We start from the raw sequence: 13,802 nt of genomic DNA on the forward strand, positions 1-13,802 counted from the left end.
CTTTGTTCTGACCAACCCCCAGAACTGGCTTCCCAGACAAGACATACTTGTGGCTATTGTCAGGTCAAAATGTGACTGTGGCAGACGAGTAGTACCTGCTCCCCGGCTCCCACTCTCATCCCCGAGAATGGAGGGACTCCCTTGCCTCTCTCCCCAGGTATCCCAGTACCTCCTCCTCCATCTGTCTCTGGCTGCATTGCCCCTTTCTCGAACCCTGGTGTTCTCCTCTGAAGGGAGCTGCTAACCTAAGATGGGGGCTCCTTCGCATGCTTCCCCTTCCACTGTAGCTTTGGCTTGGAAGGGAGGTGGTTGGGGGGGCATAGGTGGGCGGTGGGCAGGCTGGTGAGTCATGCCTCCACCTTTTCAAGGCCTGACCACAGGGCTTTGTGCCCTGAAGCTCTGGGAGTTGGGAGGAGGACCCCAGCTGCAGCCCCACTCTGGTCCCTGATCCCACGGGGGAAGAACCGATAGCTTTTCAGAGCCCCGAAACTAAAACAGCTGCCTGAAGTAACATGCAACAGACATGCAGGCAAAAGGACACCCATGCAGCGCTCATATGCCTCTGGTGTACCATGTGTGCCCACATGTGATAAGCCATGCTTCAAGGCCAGCTCCAGCTTTGGCGAGCATCAGAGGCTCCAGCCTCCCACTGCCCTGCTTGGTGACCCCGCTCCCAGGGCCGGGGGCCATCTGGGGCTCAGCCCTGGCAAAGAAACCTTGGCCAGCTGGCCCAGTCTTGGGACTGGCACCTGTCTGACAGTTGACCAGGATAAGCGTGAGTGAGTGTTTGCAAGGGTAGGGCCCCAGGATATAGGGGAAAAGGAAAGAGGGGGACTCACTGGAGAGGGCAAGGAGCCAAGGAAAGGGCCACAGGAAGCAGTGAGCGCGGACAGACAGGAGGCCAGAACTGAGGACTCCTCTCCCTTAGGAGGTCCCCACCTTTGCTTCTGAGTGAGAGCACATTCTATCCCCAGAGGAGGACAGAGGCGGCCAGAACGGTCACCAGCTTGGGGCAGGCAGCACCTGCCCTCAACAGCAAAACCTCCTTCTCCTCTCTCCCTAACCTGGGGGCTGCAGAGCCAAATAAGCAGACAGGCCCTCCGCTGTGCATGCCAAGGATCTGGCTCTGCCGGCCCAGCCTCCATTTTGCTGCTTCTCCCACAGATGCTCCTTCCATTTTCTAAGCTGGCAGCTTAGACTGGGAGTGGAAGCCGGAGTTGTGCCCAGCACCCAGGGGTTCCTGAGCTGTGCCAAGTCAGGGCTTGGGGGCCAAGTTCTTTCACATCTGGAGGTACTCAAGGGGGCCATGCCCCGCTGGGGCCAGTCCTGCACCAGGGCACCTGCCCCTTCCTTGCTTGCTTCCAGGCACCATGCCTGCTCTAGAGCAAAGAGGCTTGCTTCAGTCCCCCCACCCTTTACATTTGCTCCCCCCCCACCCCAGTACACACACACTTCAGAGCTGCTGGGACAAAAGAGTCCGTCCTTCTCAGCAGCCTCTCAGCCTTGCTTGGGACGTGTCTCTTGCCTCCTCCCCCTCCCCTCCCTTGCCTGTCAAGCGCCTCTCACCAGGGACACCACACACACACACACAACACACACACACACACACGCATGCACGCACAGGCACACACATGCACACACTTGAGCCACACACTCTCACACAGATACACGCAGCCCCACACACAGGCAAACACAGCTATCCCTGCAGCCTCGCCTACAGAGACACCTCCACGTTCAGAGAGACATCCCCACATGTCCATGTGCACACAAAGGGCCTGGGACGGAAAGGGACTCATGGCATGGAGGGATGAAGCTCAGGCAGCTGGGCACATGGGCCCCCTCGACATAGATTCACAGGAGCTCCAGTGCCTCCCTCCACACACCTTAACATACATACACACATACACACATATGTCCCCCCTACGCAGAGCACCGTGCCCCCTCCTCCCCTCCTGTGGAGACATACACCATACACAACCCCCGCAGAACCTCCCGCCCCCTGCCAGACACAGAGACGCTGCTAAACCCCCACACGGAGACAAACCCAGTCCCCCCACCGGAAAATGTGCCCCTCCGCCATACCTTCACCTCCTGACACACACAGCTCCTCCCAATCCCCCCCAAATGGAGACCCCCAAACAGACACACACAGAGAAGCATACATTTCCAACCGTCTCTCCTGGTCCAGGTGAAACCCTAGGGCTCAGTTTCCCCCAGCTTGAAGCCTCCAGGAACCCCTGCTGCACCCCCCAGGCCTCTAGGCCCCACTCTTCAGCCCCCCTCGGTTGCCCCACCATCTCCCCACCACCGCCTTCCCCCCACCCTCCCACCCCGCCACTGCTGGTCCATACCTGCTCATACCAGTCTCGGTTGGTACAGGTGCACTCGGGCCACCAGCTGGGGCCACTGCCGTTGAGTTTGGGGGTGCTCTTGCCCGGGACTGGCTTAGGGGGCACTGGCCCCACATCCCGGCCGGTGGGGATGAGCTTGGCCTTAGTGCGGGGGGTAGGGGTAGCCCCAGCCTGGGAGGGCAGGGTCTGAGAGCTGTAGCCCCCATAGCCTGCGCTGGCTCCGTTGCCCCCACCTGGCCCATAGGGGTCGGGCACTTGCCAGTCCCCATAGCCAGGAGGCTCCAGGCGCCGCAGGGCAGCCAGGCGGGTCACCTCATAGCACTCTGGGCACTTACAGCAGTGCTGGTGCTTGTGCATGGCACTGCCCCCCGCCGCCCGGACCCCCCAGCCCACGCCGGTTTCCACACCGCCGCCGCCGCCGGGCTCCCGGGCACACTCACACTGCTCGGACCAGGAAGGAGGGGGCACCCGTGGGGGTGCTCGGGCGGAACGGGGCCTGGGGCCGGGCGGGCGTCCTGGGGCTTCTGCCCCCACGCTGCCCCGCACCCACGGCTCCCCCTCCAGCACTGGCGGCTCCGTGTCGCCCGTCGTGGCTCCTGGGCCGAGGCCCAGCGGCAAAGAAGAAGCGGGAGCCTGGACAGAGGCTGCGAGCTGAGAGGACCGCTCCTGCACTGGTCCCCAGGATGGATCTGAGTGGAGTCAAGAGCATCTCTCCCTGGCTCCCTTCTCAGTTGATTCCAGCCAATCAGCGTGCAGAGTCAGGCAGCGGCAGCGGCAGCGGCAGGAATGCTAAACAGCGGCTCCTTAAAGGAACAGAGCCAGTGGCGCCCCCAGGCTCAGCCCCAGCTCCCCAGATATCTGGGATATCGCCGACCCTAAAGCGGGGATGGAGGATTTGGGCCATGGGTGAGCTCAGCCCCCGATTTAGAGCCCTCCACATCTCCGATTTCAGCCTGTCCTCTGCCCACTCCACCCCACCCCACTTCCAAGAGGGAGTTGCAGGGAGATGCTCAATGGGTCCCTGGGCTTGCTCTGAGCTGGGGCTAGCAGAAGTAAAGACTTGAAACAGCAGAACGGACCGAAGGGACGTTGGAGCAGGGCGGGGAAGGTGATCTATCTTAACAGGGGACCGAGGAAGAGGGTGGCATAAGTGGCTACTCTCCTGTCAGTGCCTCCTCCTCGGGACTATTGTTCTCTCAATCTCTAGGCCCGAAATGACCACAATCTCACACTTGACCTGCTTCCATCACTAGTGAGGAACTCAACCCTAGAACAGGAGGAAAGGAGAGCTCTAAGGTCTCGTCCCTGGCCCACAGGCTCCTGTGTCCTTCGCCCTACTCCTACACAGTTATGATGGGAGAAAGAGCTTCAGGGTGCCAAGAGGAAAGAGAGTCCAGGATGGAAGGAAAGGTAAGAAGAGATCTGAAGTGACAGAAACCATTCCAGGGGACCTGGAGAAGAACTTGGGAATACTTGTCCAAGGACATCTCCTTAACCTCCCCCGCTCAGCCTGTTGGGGGCCGGAGGCAGGATGACATTCAAGGAAGACTGTCTTTTTTGCTGTACTTGTTTTGTCCTTAGCTACCAATTATAGAGCCTTTACAAAGTCCTAAGTGCTTTACTTGCCAACAAAACCCCTACCAAGATGCTACTATGCTTATCTTAATTTTACCAATCAGGAAATTGAGCTCAGAGATATTAATATAGTGGGAAGTGACCAAATTGGGACGCAGACTCTGGCTATTTGATTCAAACATCCATGCTCTAAACCATCCTGGTACAACAGGTCTATTCCAAGTTCTCCTGTAGAACGTAGATCTCAGTTCAATTCAACAAATACTCGTTGCACACTTACTCTAGGCGAGACCTCGACCGAGGTCCTAGGGATACAGAAATTCATTCCTAATACAACAAACATTCATCTAGTACTTACTATGTGCAGACACTGTTCTAGGATTTGGGGATCTAGCAACACACAGAACAACGTTATATCAGGTTGAGGGAAGTATAGAAACCTCACCTCCCTTTAAATATCTGCACAGGTTTCCATTTGTCGTATAGTATTGCATGGCATTGTAGGGAAAGAAAGAAAAGTCGATCAGAGAAGAGGGTGTTGGGAACGCTGGGGGAGGACACCGCATTGTGACCATCTCTCTTCAAGTTTTTTACCTCTACATTTTAATATGAAAATTTTCAAGTGTACAGATAATTGAAAAAAAGTTACAGGGAACAAATGCCACCTGGATGGTCATTAACATTTTGCTACACTTGCTTTTATCCTGTGTCTCTCCTCCACATGTTCTCTCCAGCTTTTCTTAAAAATGAAAATTCACAAACATACAGAAATGTTGACAGACTAGTACAATAAGCATTTATATATCTTTCTCATAGACTCAACAACTGGTATTGTCTTGTTATATTTGCTCTATTGATCTATTATGGAGCTGCATTGTTTTCTGAACCATTCAAGTGTAAGTGACAGATTTCATCACACTTCTCCCCTAATACTTCAGCATACATCTTGTATTCTTCTACACGACCATGATATTATTTTGACATCTAAGAAAATTAACAATAATTTCATATCATCCAAGAGCATCAAATGTCTCATCCATATTCAAATTTCTCCAAATTTGCCTTTTATGGTTTTAACATCAGAATCTAATCAAGCCTTCCCCATTACCTTTGTGTCTTTAAACGCTTTTAATCTAGAATAGCCCCGATCTTAAAAAACAAAACAAAACAACTTTTCATCTTGAAATAAGTACAGATTTACAAGGAAGTTGCACAGTACAGAGAGGGCCCATGCACTGCTCACAAAGTTTCCCTCAATGATTACATCTTACATAATTATAGTACAATATAAAAACTGGGAAATTGACATCGGTACGATGTGGGTATAATTCTTTTTTAAAAAATAATTTTTTAAAAGATTTATTTATTTATTTATTTATTTGACAGAGATCACAAGTAGGCAGAGAGGCAGGCAGAGGGGGTGGAATCAGGCTCCCTGCGGAGCAGACAGCCCGATGTGGGGCTTGATCCCAGTACCCTGAGATCATGACCCAAGCAGAAGGCAGAGGCTTAACCCACTGTACCACCCAGGCACCCCATGATGTGGCTATAATTCTGTGCCATTTTACCATAAGTGGAGATTCCTGTAACAACCGCTGCAACAAAGATACAGAATTATTTGGTCACCACAGAGATCTACCTGTCAACATTTTATCAAGTTGAGGGAAGTATAGAAGGCTCACCTCCCTTTAAATACCTTTACCATGTCCCATTTACAGTATAGTATTGCATGGTTGTCTTAAATATTTCCTCCACATATATTGAGCTCCACATCAGACAATGTTATATTTATTGCTTCAAGTATCAAACATAATTCAGACACCTTAAGTAAAACTTCCATTTTTACTCATTCAATTCTTTCTTCTTTCCTGATGTTCCAAGATTTCTTCTTTTATCATTTTCATTCTGTTTTTGGGAACTGCCTTCAACCATACTTCTAGGGTGGGTCTGCTGGTGATGTAGTCTCTTAGCTTCCCTTTTTCTGAGGGTGTCTTGACTTCCCCCTCATTTCCAATGAAATGGAATAGATACTTACTAGATAAAGCATTTGGGGTTGGCAGTTCTTTTCTTTCAACACTTGAAATGTGTCATACCACTTTCTTCCGGCCTTCATAGTTTCTGATGAGAAATCTACCCACATTTGAATTGTTTTTCCTCTGTAAGTAAGTTGTTGTTTCTTTCTTGCTTTTTTCAAGATTTTCTTTGCCTTGCTTCCAAAAGTTCGGTTATGATGTATCTTGGCATGGGTTCCTTTGAGTTTATTCCATTTGGGTTTTGTTCATCTTCTTGAATTAGTAGGTTTTATCTTTTGCCAAATTTGGGATATTTTCAGCCATTATTTCTTGAGGGCTTTTTTTTTTTTTTAAAGATTTTATTTATTTATTTGACAGAGAGAAATCACAAGTAGGCAAAGAGGCAGGCAGAGAGAGAGAGAGGGAAGCAGGCTTCCTGCTGAGCAGAGAGCCCGATGCGGGCCTCGATCCCAGGACCCTGAGATCATGACCTGAGCCGAAGGCAGCGGCTTAACCCACTGAGCCACCCAGGCGCCCTCTTGAGGGCTTTTTCAGCCTCACCTTTCTTTTCTCATTCTGGGACTCTGATGATGCAAATGTTAAGTCTTAGGGGATAGTCACCACATATCTCTGAGGCACTGTACATTTTTTTAAAAAATTCTGTTCTCGGGACGCCTGGGTGGCTCAGTTGGTTGGACGACTGCCTTCGGCTCAGGGCGTGATCCTGGAGTCCCGGGATCGAGTCCCACATCGGGCTCCCAGCTCCATGGGAAGTCTGCTTTGCTCTCTGACCTTCTCCTCGCTCATGCTCTCTCTCACTGTCTCTCTCTCTCTCAAATAAATAAATAAAAAATCTTTAAAAAAAAAATTCTGTTCTCCTCTTGTTGTTCACATTGGGTAATTTTTAAGATTTTGCTTATTTATTTGACACACACACAGAGATCACAAATAGGCAGAGAGAGAGAGAGAGAGAGAGAGAGAGAGAGAGAGAAGCAGGCTCCCTGCCTAGCAGAGAGACTGATGCGGGGCTTGATCCCAGGACCCTGGGATCATGACCTGAGCCAAAGGTAGAGGCCTTAACACACTGAGCCACTCAGGCGCCCCCAGATTGGGTAATTTTTTTAAAAAGTTTTATTTATTTATCTGAGAGAGAGAGAGAGAGAAAGAAAATGAGAGCTTGCGGGGAGGGTCAGAAGAAGAGAGAGAGAATCTCAAGCAGACTCCCCACTGAGCACAGAGCCCACCGTGGAGCATGATCTCTTGACCTCAAGATTATGACTTGAGTTGAAATCAAGAATCAGACTCTTAACTGACTGAGCCACCCAGGCACCTCCAGACTGGGTAATTTTAAAGGTTCTATTTTCAAGTTCACTGGTTCTTTCCTCTGTCCTCTCCATCCTATTGATAAGCCCATCCACTGATTTTTTTTAGTTTGGTTATTATATTCTTTGATTCTAAAATTTTTTTAGATACTTGATTATCTCTCCTACTTCTTTGCTAAGATTTTTTTAAAAAGATTTTATTTATTTATTTGACACACAGAGATCACAAGTAGGCAGAGAGGCAGGCAGAGAGAGAGGGGGGCGGAATCAGGCTCCCTGCTGAGCAAGAGCCTGATGCAGGGCTCGATCCCAGGACCCTGGGATCATGACCTGAGCCGAAGGCAGAGGCTTTAACCCACGGAACCACCCAGGGGCCCCATCTTTGCCAAGACTTTAAAAAAAAATTTGTGTCAACCTTGTTTGTAATTGCTCACTGAAGCATTTTTTAAAAGAGATTTTATTTATTTATTTGACAGAGATACACCAAGAGAGGGAACACAAGCAGGGGGAGTGGGAGAGGGAGAAGCAGGCTTCCTTCTGAGCAGGGAGCCCAATTCGGGGCTTGATCCCAGGACCCTGGAATCATGACCTGAGCTGAAGGCAGACACTTAACAACTGAGCCACCCAGGTGCCCTGAATCATTTTTTATGTTGGCCGCTTTAGAATCCTTGTCAGATCATTGAAAGCTCTCTGTCATGTTGGTGTTGGCACCTGTAGATTATTTCTCATTCAAGTTGAGGGTGTCCTGGTTCCTGGTATGATGAGTGTATTTTTTTAGTACATCCTACACATTTTTGAATATTATGTTATGACACTCTGGATCTTATTTAAATCTTATCTCTGGTAGGCTTCTTCTGACACTGTTGCCATCAGTGGAAGGGGCCACTGCCTGGTTACTGTCAGGTAGGGACAGAAATTCATGTTCCCCCAGTGGTGTCAGCCGATACCTGAGGCAGAGCCTCCTCCCTGCTGCTGGGCAGGGGTGGGAGCTCCAGCTCCCCACTAGACCTCCACTGACACCTCTCTGGCTGGGAGAGGTTGAAGTGTCTCTTTCCTGGTCCCCAGGGGGCCTCCATTGACTATGGGTGGGTGGTACAGATAGGGGCAAAGATGGTAGAACAGTAGACTGGGAGGGGAGGAAAGGGAGAGCAGCAGCAGAAGTCCTGAGTCTCCACTAGGTCTCCTCTGACATTCTGATATCATTCGGCAGGGAGAGGAAGCCATGTTATTCTGTGGGGATGGAAGTCCAGGCTCCCTATTCAGCCTTTTCTGACACCACCCCAGAGAGTGTTGGGGTAGTCCAGTAAGAGTAGAGGTCTGGGTTTCTACTTGGCCTTTACTGGCATGGGCGGGGCTATGGTTCTTTTCTGTGATGTTTGGTTACAGTAGAGTGGTTCTTGTTTAAGAGTTTTCTGCCTGGGGGCACCTGGGTGGCTCAGTGGGTTAAGCCTCTGTCTTCAGCTCAGGTCCTGATCTCAGGGTCCTGGGATCAAGCCCTGTGTCAGGCTCTCTGCTCGGCGGGAAGCCTGCTTCCCCCTCTCTCTTTGCCTGGTCTTCTGGCTAGAGAGGGCAGGGATTTATTGAGGCTTTCTTTGTTCTGTGCCCATTGGCAGGTCCAGGCTGCTGGCTTCTCCAGCACCAGCCTGGGATATATGAAGCAACGAGAAAACCTAGGGAGCTCAATACTTTGAGGTCAGGTCACTGGGGTACCTAATAAGTCAGCTCTTTCCTCCTTCTTTCAGTCTTCTTACATTTGTTTTATATTTAATGTCCAGGATTTTAGCTGTAGTTAACAGGAGGAATAGGGAGAAGTTTATCTACTCATACTGGGTCCAGAACTAGAAGTCTGTTACTTTTTTTTTTTTAATTAATGACATCGATGTTCTGAGGCGTACAAGTCAGTTGTTTTGCAGACTCTCCTAACTTCTGGATTTGTTTTTTTTTCCCCTCATGGTGTAATTTATTTCATTCCTTTATATGCTATTTTTACTGGAAATTGGAAATTGGGATAGAGGCCATCTTAAATAGTTGGTCAGGGTAGACCTCAGTGAGAAGGTGACATTTGAGCAAAGACTTGAGGGAGGTGAGGAGATGAGCCATACAGAAGGGTATACCTAGTTAGGGAACAGCCAGTGCAAAGGTCCTGGGGAAGGAGTACCCCTGGCTTGTTCAAGGAACAGCAGGGAGGACCAAGTGCCCAGAGCAGAATGAAGGAGGGGAAGAATAACAGGAGATGAGATCAGAGATTTAGTAGGGAATAAGATTGTATAGGGCCTGTAGGCCATTATAAGAATTTGTGCTTTACCCTGAGAGACATGGGGAGCCATTGGAGGGTTTTGTGCAGAGAACTAACACGATCTGACTTGGGTTCAGCAAAGCTCTGTGTGGAGAAGAGGCCACAGATGACAAGGACGGAAGCAGTGAGACTGGTTGGGATGCTTCTGCAGGGATTCAGGTGAAAGATGATGGTGGTTTGGACTACAGTGTTTGCGCTGGAAGAGAGAGAAGTGGCTGGATTCTGGATGTGCAGTATCCCCCGTGTTTCAAAAGTTTGCCTTACACCACTTTGCTCCAAAGAAAGACCCACATCACTAGCTGTTTTCACCAACAGAAAGAAACCCAAAGAGGATTTTTGCTTTTATTTTTTAAAAAGGAGTAAAAACGTGAAAATAGCATTCAGCATTTGCTTTGCAGTGAGCAGTGATAGAGGCAGCAAATACCAAGAGCAAGCAGCTAGAGCAGCCTGGCCAAGCTCTTTCCTGGGGAACTGCGCCCAGCAGCTCAGCATCTAGTCACCACGGCTTTGAACTGTATCTGTGAGCATCTGTGCTTTATCTCCATTTATTTTGTGCATTCGTTAGCAAGATGTGCCCTGAGGTATCAGAAAAGCCTAAGAGAGGTTATTTTTGGGGTCTGGGAAGGCTCAAAAATTTTTCCATGCACATTAATGGTAATTGCTTTTTTGCCATTTCAGCTTATGAAAGGTTTCAGAGGAACCCACATTTTGAAGAGAAAGTCACTAGGATTTGCTGACAGAATGGATATGAGGTGTGGTTCCAAGGCTTTTTGGCCAGAGCCATGGGAAAGGTGAAACTGCCATTGACTGAGATGAGGACAGCCTTAGGAGTGGCCATTCTGGGGTGGGGGGGGGTGGTGTGAGGGGAGAGATCAGATGTGTGGATTGGGATATGTTGAGTTTGAGGTATCTATCAGACACCCAGATGGAGAGATGAACAGTAAATACTGTAAACAGCCCTGTCACTGAGGTGCTCCAAGTTAGAGAAATGGAAGTGTAGATGCAGATCATTATAGTCCCCATGAGAAGTGCTGTTTCAGAGGGTTGTACAGAAAAGCAGTTACCAACTCTTCTTGTGGGGGGAGGACTTCAGAATTGTTTCACCAAGGAGATCACATTTTTAGTTTGGTCCTGAAGGGTGATTAGGTGTTCATTAGGTAGTGAAAAGAGAGTGGTGTCTTATTTTCTATATTTTAGACCTGGCACACAACGGTTGCTCACAGACCCAACACAGTCACTAGTCGTGTGACCTTGAAAATGCTCTGAGCTTTAGTCTCTTTGCTTGTGAAATGGAAATAATCATAAGGTTTTTGTGAAGATTAAATGTAAAACCTTCACACATTCCCTGGTACACAACACGTTAAGGTTAGTTATTATTGTTGACTGAACAAATGAATTAATATCTTTTTTTTTTCTGACCAAGTCTAGGTTGCGCTGATAACCCAGGAGCTTGAAGTCTTTTATGTGCTCAGCGGTTTGACAATATTGACAAAAAGAGGGCTAGACTCATTTTTCCACATCCAAAAAGTGGCTCGGGAAGAAAGCCCGCTGTAGCCTGGACCCTCTGAACGGCTCCGATTGAGGAATAAGCATTGGTAGGCCTGGAGAGAATGGAGACAGTCAAACACGCCTTCCCCACAGTCCCATCCCTACTGAGTGGTTCCCGCCCGCCCGCTCGCGCGCTTTCTCCCTCTCGCTCGCTCTCTCCCTCCCTCCCTCTCTCTTTCATCTTTTCATTTTTAATGAATATGAGTAAAATCCCTCTAGAACCATAGTGTACTTCTCCCCACTTACTCCGGAGAGACTCAGACTGGACTGGGTTGGCTAGGCTGGAAGCACGCGGTTTACCTTGAGATGCTTTGACACTTGGCACATAGTCTCAACAGCTAGAGCTCCAGCCTGAGGCCCCAGGGAGGCAGGCGCCCCCTACAGGTCCAAAGCGGCCCCGCGCCCCTGCTGGCGGCTGCGGTTGCTAGGCAACCGAGGGGCCTGCGCAGAGACTGATGCCACCAAAGAGTAGTAGGCGAGGGGGTCCTGGAGAAGGAGAGAGACCAATTCTCATCCCATCCACCGTCTCTGGAGCCCTCAGCAAAATGACCCGGTTGGGACAGGGCGGCCTGCTGCTGTAAGATAATCTGGGCTCATTCTTGAAGGTGGACCTGTATACAAAGAAGACAGATTTTGTATGTGGATAATCAAGCAGCCTTGTCCCAGAGCCCTCTGGTTTCCCCTGGGAGCTGGAGATTTGGGTCGCTTGAAGGCAGAAGTTTCTGGTTTACAAGGAAGGGGCCATTGCTGTGGGTGTGCATTCTTGATGAATGGGAATTCTAGCAAATTGGGTGTGGGCGGGAATAATTTTGGTGAGTAGTCCAGTAAAGTATCAAGATTTCCCCACCATTCCCAATGTACGGATCAGGGAATTCCCAATTTATTTTTTTAAAGAAGATTTTATTTATTTATTTGAGAGACAGCGAGCATGAGGGGGGCAGGAGGGACGTGCAGAGGGAGTGGGAGAAGCAGACTCCCTGCTAAGCAGAGAGCCAGACATAGAGCTCCATCCCAGGAGCTGGACCCTGAGATCAGGACCTGAGCCAAAGGCAGACGCTTAATGGACTGAGCCACCCAGGCACCCCAGGAATTCCTACGTTAGCCCATTGAAATAAAAAAAAAGTCTCCATAGAAGCGACGATACATAAAGGATCATTTATATCTTGGCGGAACCAAGTTTCTCAGTGGCTTTCCTGAATTAGATTTCCCTATGGAGTTGGGAGACATCCTGAGGTCTGTTGACCCCTGTGAGTAGGGAACCCAACAAGAGGGAAAGCAAAAGACTAGGCAGGTGGTAAATACAGAATTCAGCAGTTTCCTAGTGTTGTGTCTAGTATGGGGCTAGCAAATTCTCGGCTCTGTTGCCCCGTCTTTTAGGACTATGCTGAAGTACCCCATCCTTATAAGGGCTTTTGGAAACCAGAAAGACACAGCTTTTCTTCCTGGTAACCCAGTATTCTAGCCCAAGAGTAGGTCCAGGCAAGCCAAATCTGTAACCACAATAACTGTTCTACTTGGGGCTTGTGTCTTCACTCTCAGCTAGTACAAAAGGAGGTTCATTGCGGCAGAACCCCAAGCCATGGCAAACTGAGGGGAGAGCTGTGCCCAGGAGTCTTGTGTGCCTTCTCTTGGGAGTTTCAAGGTAGAGATATTAGGCTTGAGGTACTGGTAGCTAGAGAGGTACTGGTTCAGCCACTGCCTCAGTCCACAACGTCTCCAACAGGGCATGGTGACAGAGGGAGGCTCCTTCCTCCCTGTGCTTCCAAACTGAACTGGGTCGGGGCTGTGCCTCGGCTCTATTAATAGCCCCCTAGCCCAGCCTGCTAGCCCCAAACCCGGATGCCAGGAGCTGTGAGTCAGCAGCTAAAAATAACGGAGAGCAACTGCACCCCAACCCCAACGAGCAGCTCCCTGAGGCCCTCCACCCTTAAGTTTTTGTCAGTCCCAGTCTCCAGCCGAAGGCCTCATAGAAGTTAAGTGAACCATAGCCGCCCAGTCCTCCCAGGAAGACGGTAAGGATAGGCAGTGGCAGGCTCAGGGCCCACGACTCAGGGGCTAGGGGCTTTAGGGTTTGGAATTAGGTCCTGGCATTCCGGCGGTTACACGACTGCTGCGGAAAGCCTGGGAGCTGAGAAGTTGAGGCCCCGGGGGCTGGACAGCCTGGAGATTGTCAGGATTGGGTCGGAAGGGGAGGCGAGTTAGAGGCTGCTGGGCTGCGAGGCTGGACGCCTGGGAAGGGGCAGAAAAGTAGGGCTGCGGGGCGGAGGTGCGCGCTGAGAGGTGAGAGCCTGGCAGTACCTGAATAGGCTGCGCGCCCCGGAGGTGAGGCCGGCGGCCGGTCAGATGGAGGGACGGATCGGGAACAGGGAAAAACTAAGGAAATGCAGCTTGAAAAGGTAGTGTGTGAGGGAGACCTGGCCGTTGCAAGGCGGAGTGGACACCCAAGGAGACTGGGACCAGACAGAAGCCGTGGCGTTGGCTCCTGAGGCGCCTACCTCCTCCCGGTCCCTGGAGCGCCGCCGCCCCCTCCCACCGCGCCAGTTGCAGGCCAGGTATGTTGGCTGGGACCGCCGACTGTGTACGTATGTGCATGTGTATCCATGGCGGGGGCGGGGCGGTGAGAAGGGAAGGGGCGGGACCCGGACGGAGGAGGGGGCGGGAATACAAATTCGAAAACGCTTCCGGCCATCCCGAGACC

General features: G+C 50.4%; 1 protein-coding gene and 1 long non-coding RNA gene across 4 annotated transcripts in view; both read right to left on the bottom strand.

Annotated features, from left to right (window-relative positions):
• Positions 1-2,735, bottom strand: part of DLG3 (discs large MAGUK scaffold protein 3) — a 54,767-nt gene extending 52,032 nt beyond the window's left edge. For 2 of the 3 annotated variants that reach the window (XM_044234390.1, XM_044234388.1), the window contains exon 1: positions 2,352-2,734. In XM_044234390.1, coding sequence (XP_044090325.1) covers positions 2,352-2,708 — 357 coding nt within the window. In that variant the 5' untranslated portion in view covers positions 2,709-2,734. Of the gene's footprint in view, positions 1-2,351 lie in introns of all 3 variants that reach the window. The other variant, XM_044234389.1, reaches the window with a different exon arrangement.
• A 7,149-nt stretch (positions 2,736-9,884) lies between these two features.
• LOC122896418 lies at positions 9,885-13,667 on the bottom strand. The gene is made up of 3 exons (XR_006382410.1): positions 13,600-13,667; positions 11,405-11,715; positions 9,885-11,157 (listed from the first exon to the last, which is right to left on the bottom strand). It is a non-coding gene; the product is annotated as an uncharacterized LOC122896418 (long non-coding RNA).
• Between the last annotated feature and the right edge of the window lie 135 nt (positions 13,668-13,802).

Source organism: Neovison vison, chromosome X (genome assembly GCF_020171115.1).
Source record: "Neovison vison isolate M4711 chromosome X, ASM_NN_V1, whole genome shotgun sequence".
Taxonomy (NCBI): Eukaryota; Metazoa; Chordata; class Mammalia; order Carnivora; family Mustelidae; genus Neogale; species Neogale vison.